This window comes from Oncorhynchus gorbuscha, linkage group LG07 (genome assembly GCF_021184085.1).
Source record: "Oncorhynchus gorbuscha isolate QuinsamMale2020 ecotype Even-year linkage group LG07, OgorEven_v1.0, whole genome shotgun sequence".
Lineage (NCBI taxonomy): Eukaryota > Metazoa > Chordata > Actinopteri > Salmoniformes > Salmonidae > Oncorhynchus > Oncorhynchus gorbuscha.
In genome coordinates, this window is record NC_060179.1 from 5,625,554 (window position 1) to 5,630,553 (window position 5,000).

At 52.9% G+C, this 5,000-nt stretch overlaps 1 protein-coding gene across 16 annotated transcripts in view; it reads left to right on the forward strand.

Moving 5' to 3' along the window:
- The window catches only part of eya1 (EYA transcriptional coactivator and phosphatase 1), a 153,233-nt gene that overhangs the window by 124,293 nt on the left and 23,940 nt on the right, over positions 1-5,000 (forward strand). For all 16 annotated transcript variants that reach the window (XM_046355421.1, XM_046355429.1, XM_046355432.1 and 13 more), the window contains one exon: positions 1,007-1,128. In XM_046355421.1, coding sequence (XP_046211377.1) covers positions 1,007-1,128 — 122 coding nt within the window. The remainder of the gene's footprint in view (positions 1-1,006; positions 1,129-5,000) is intronic.

Below are 5,000 nucleotides of genomic sequence, written 5' to 3' on the forward strand. Positions count from 1 at the left end.
CTCATCTCTCATCTCTCTTCTCATCCTCCTCGCATCTCTCTTCTCTTCCTCCTCTCATCTTTCTCTTCTCATCCTCCTCTCATCTCTCTTCTCTCTTCTCTTCCTCCTCTCATCTTTCTCTTCTCTTCCTCCTCTCATCTTTCTCTTCTCTTCCTCCTCTCATCTTTCTCTTCTCATCCTCCTCTCATCTCTCATCTCTCTTCTCTTCCTCCTCTCATCTCTCATCTCTCTTCTCATCCTCCTCGCATCTCTCTTCTCTTCCTCCTCTCATCTCTCTCTTCTCTTCCTCCTCTCATCTCTCTCTTCTAATCCTACTCTCATCTCTCTCTTCTCATCCTCCTCTCATCTCTCTCTTCTCATCTCTCTCTTCTCATCCTCCTCTCATCTCTCTCTTCTCATCCTCCTCTCATCTCTCATCTCTCTCTTCTCATCCTCCTCTCATCTCTCATTTCTCTCTTCTTGTCCTCCTCTCATCTCTCATCTATCTCTTCTCGTCCACCTCTCATCTCTCTTCTCGTCCTCCTCTCATCTCTCTTCTCTTACTCCTCTCATCTCTCTTCTCGTCCTCCTCTCATCCCTCTTCTCTTCCTCCTCTCATCTCTCTTCTCTTCCTCCTCTCATCTCTCATCTCTCTCTTCTCATACTCCTCTCATCTCTCATCTCTCTCTTCTCATCCTCCTCTCATCTCTCCTCTCTCTTCTCATCCTCCTCTCATCTCTCATCTCTCTCTTCTCATCCTCCTCTCATCTCTCATCTCTCTCTTCTCATCCTCCTCTCATCTCTCATTTCTCTCTTCTCGTCCTCCTCTCATCTCTCTCTTCTCATCCTCCTCTCATCTATGTCTTCTCATCCTCCTCTCATCTCTCATCTATCTCTTCTCATCCTCCTCTCATCTCTCATCTATCTCTTCTCATCCATGTCTTCTCATCCTCCTCTCATCTCTCATCTCTCTCTTCTCATCCTCCTCTCATCTCTCATCTCTCTCTTCTCGTCCTCTGTGTTGCAGGTCAAACTGTGTGAATATTCTGGTGACCACCACCCAGCTCATACCTGCCCTGGCTAAAGTCCTGCTGTACGGACTGGGGATAGTGTTTCCTATTGACAATATTTATAGTGCTACCAAAATAGGTAAATATGTTCATTATATTTTATAATGTTAAGATGTCTGCCTTTATGTCTGTTTCTATATTTGGCTGATTGTGCAGTTTTGTCTGTCTGTCTGTCTGTCTGTCTGTCTGTCTGTCTGTCTGTCTGTCTGTCTGTCTGTCTGTCTGTCTGTCTGTCTGTCCGTCTGTATGTGCGTCTGTCTGTCCCAGTAGTGGGTTACAGGACTGCTCGTCCTAATTTGTATGATGTGTGTAAACACGGTGTGTGATTGGTCTAAACTAATGAAGGGACCGGATGATTGGTCCGTGCCGTAGAGGGGGATGGACACTGGAGATTGATGTCTCTCTCTGAAGGAAGAACTTGAATCAACCAGGATTATTTTCTTGGAGCCTCGGCTCTCCCTCCACCTCTCTCTCCTTCTCTCTCTCTCTCTCTCTCTCTCTCTCTCTCTCTCTCTCTCTCTCTCTCTCTCTCTCTCTCTCTCTCTCTCTCTCTCTCTCTCTCTCTCTCTCTCTCTCTCTCTCTCTCTCTCTCTCTCCTCCTCCTCTCTCTCTCTCTCTCTCTCTCCTTCTCTGTTCTTCTCTCTCTCTCTCTCTCTCTCTCTCTCTCTCTCTCTCTCTCTCTCTCTCTCTCTCTCTCTCTCTCTCTCTCTCTCCCTTCTTCTCTCTGTCTCTCTCTCTGTCTCTCTCTCTGTCTCTCTCTCTGTCTCTCTCTGTCTCTCTCCTCTCTCTCTCTCTCTCTCTCTCTCTCTCTCTCTCTCTCTCTCTCTCTCTCTCTCTCTCTCTCTCTCCCTCTCTCTCTCTCTCTCTCTCTCTCCTTCCTCTCTCTCTCTCTTGGGCCCTGCATATGAAACCACTTTACAGCATTTATGTCATTCCACACCCAACACACTCCCCCCTCCTTCCCCTGCTCCCCCTGCCTCCCCCTTCCTCCCCCTTCCTCCTCCTTCCTCCCCCTAACCCCTCCTTCCTCCCCCTGCCCCCCTTCCTCCTCCTTCCTCCCCCTTCCTCCTCCTTCCTCCCAATGCCCCCTCCTTCCTCCCCCTGCCCCCTCCTTCCTCCCCCTGCCCCCCTTCCTCCCCCTTCCTCCCCCTGCCCCCCTTCCTCCTCCTTCCTCCCCCTGCCACCCTCCTTCCTCCCCCTGCCCCTCCCCCTTCCTCCTCCTTCCTCCCCCTTCATCCCCCTTCCTCCTCCTTCCTCCTCCCTCCTCCTCCTTCCTCCCCCTGCCCCTCCCCCTTCCTCCTCCTTCCTCCTCCCTCCTCCTCCTTCCTCCCCCTGCCCCTCCCCCTTCTTCCTCCTTCCTCCTCCTTCCTCCTCCTTCCTCCCCCTGCCCCCTCCTTCCTCCCCCTGCCCCCCTTCCCCCCCCTTCCTCCCCCTGCCCCCCTTCCTCCCCCTTCCTCCCCCTGCCCCCCTTCCTCCTCCTTCCTCCCCCTGCCCCCTCCTTCCTCCCCCCTGCCCCTGCCCCTCCCCCTTCCTCCTCCTTCCTCCCCCTTCCTCCTCCCCCTGCCCCCTCCTTCCTCCCCTCTGGCCCCCCTTCCTCCTCCTTCCTCCCCCTTCAGTGTTTCAATTGCAAAATAAACATCCACCTTTACTTCATTCCTGCACCATTTCAGACAGACTGAGTCAGTGGAGTAGAGATCATCTGAGTGGTGTGTTAGGCTTTATGGTTCCTCTAGTCTAGTCACACACGCACACACACACGCACACACACACGCGCGCACGCACACACACGCACACACACGCACACACACGCACACACACGCACACACACGCACACACACGCACATACACGCACACACACACACGCACACACACGCACACACACGCACACACGCGCACACACGCGCACACACGCGCACACATGCACACACACGCGCACACACGCACACACACGCGCACACACGCGCACACACGCGCACACACACACATGTATTTAACTAGGCAAGTCAGTTAAGAACAGTTCTTAATTACAATGACGGCTTACCAGGGAACAGTGGGTTAACTAGGCTACCTGTCTCCTCCTACCAGGGAACGGTGGGTTAACTAGGCTACCTGTCTCCTCCTACCAGGGAACGGTGGGTTAACTAGACTACCTGTCTCCTCCTACCAGGGAACGGTGGGTCAACTAGGCTACCTGTCTCCTCCTACCAGGGAACGGTGGGTTAACTAGGCTACCTGTCTCCTCCTACCAGGGAACGGTGGGTTAACTAGGCTACCTGTCTCCTCCTACCAGGGAACGGTGGGTTAACTAGACTACCTGTCTCCTCCTACCAGGGAACGGTGGGTTAACTAGGCTACCTGTCTCCTCCTACCAGGGAACAGTGGGTTAACTAGACTACCTGTCTCCTCCTACCAGGGAACGGTGGGTTAACTAGACTACCTGTCTCCTCCTACCAGGGAACGGTGGGTTAACTAGACTACCTGTCTCCTCCTACCAGGGAACGGTGGGTTAACTAGGCTACCTGTCTCCTCCTACCAGGGAACGGTGGGTTAACTAGGCTACCTGTCTCCTCCTACCAGGGAATGGTGGGTTAACTAGGCTACCTGTCTCCTCCTACCAGGGAACGGTGGGTTAACTAGGCTACCTGTCTCCTCCTACCAGGGAACGGTGGGTTAACTAGGCTACCTGTCTCCTCCTACCAGGGAACGGTGGGTTAACTAGACTACCTGTCTCCTCCTACCAGGGAACGGTGGGTTAACTAGGCTACCTGTCTCCTCCTACCAGGGAACAGTGGGTTAACTAGACTACCTGTCTCCTCCTACCAGGGAACGGTGGGTTAACTAGACTACCTGTCTCCTCCTACCAGGGAACGGTGGGTTAACTAGACTACCTGTCTCCTCCTACCAGGGAACGGTGGGTTAACTAGGCTACCTGTCTCCTCCTACCAGGGAACGGTGGGTTAACTAGGCTACCTGTCTCCTCCTACCTGGGAACGGTGGGTTAACTAGGCTACCTGTCTCCTCCTACCAGGGAACGGTGGGTTAACTAGGCTACCTGTCTCCTCCTACCAGGGAACGGTGGGTTAACTAGACTACCTGTCTCCTCCTACCAGGGAACGGTGGGTTAACTACCTTGTTCAATGGGCAGCACGACAGATTTTTACCTTGTCAACTCAAGGATTCGATCTAGCAACCTTTCGTTTAACTGGCCCACCCCTCTAACCACTAGGCTACCCTGCCTCCTCTAACCACTAGGCTACCCTGCCTCCTCTAACAACTAGACTACCTGTCTCCTCTAACCACTAGACTACCTGCCTCCTCTAACCACTAGGCTACCTGCCTCCTCTAACCACTAGGCTACCCTGCCTCCTCTAACAACTAGACTACCTGTCTCCTCTAACCACTAGGCTACCCTGCCTCCTCTAACAACTAGACTACCTGTCTCCTCTAACCACTAGACTACCTGCCTCCTCTAACCAGTAGACTACCTGCCCCCTCTAACCACTAGGCTACCTGCCTCCTCTAACCACTAGACTACCTGTCTCCTCTAACCACTAGACTACCTGCCTTCTCTAACCACTAGACTACCTGCCTCCTCTAACTACTAGACTACCTGCCCCCTCTAACCACTAGGCTACCTGCCTCCTCTAACCACTAGGCTACCTGCCTCCTCTAACCACTAGGCTAACTGCCTCCTCTAACCACTAGACTACCTGCCCCCTCTAACCACTAGGCTACCTGCCTCCTCTAACCACTAGGCTACCTGTCTCCTTTAACCATTAGGATACCTGTCTCCTCTAACCACTAGACTACCTGCCTCCTCTAACCACTAGGCTACCTGTCTCCTTTAACCATTAGGATACCTGTCTCCTCTAACCACTAGGCTACCTGTCTCCTTTAACCATTAGGATACCTGTCTCCTCTAACCACTAGGCTACCTGTCTCCTTTAACCA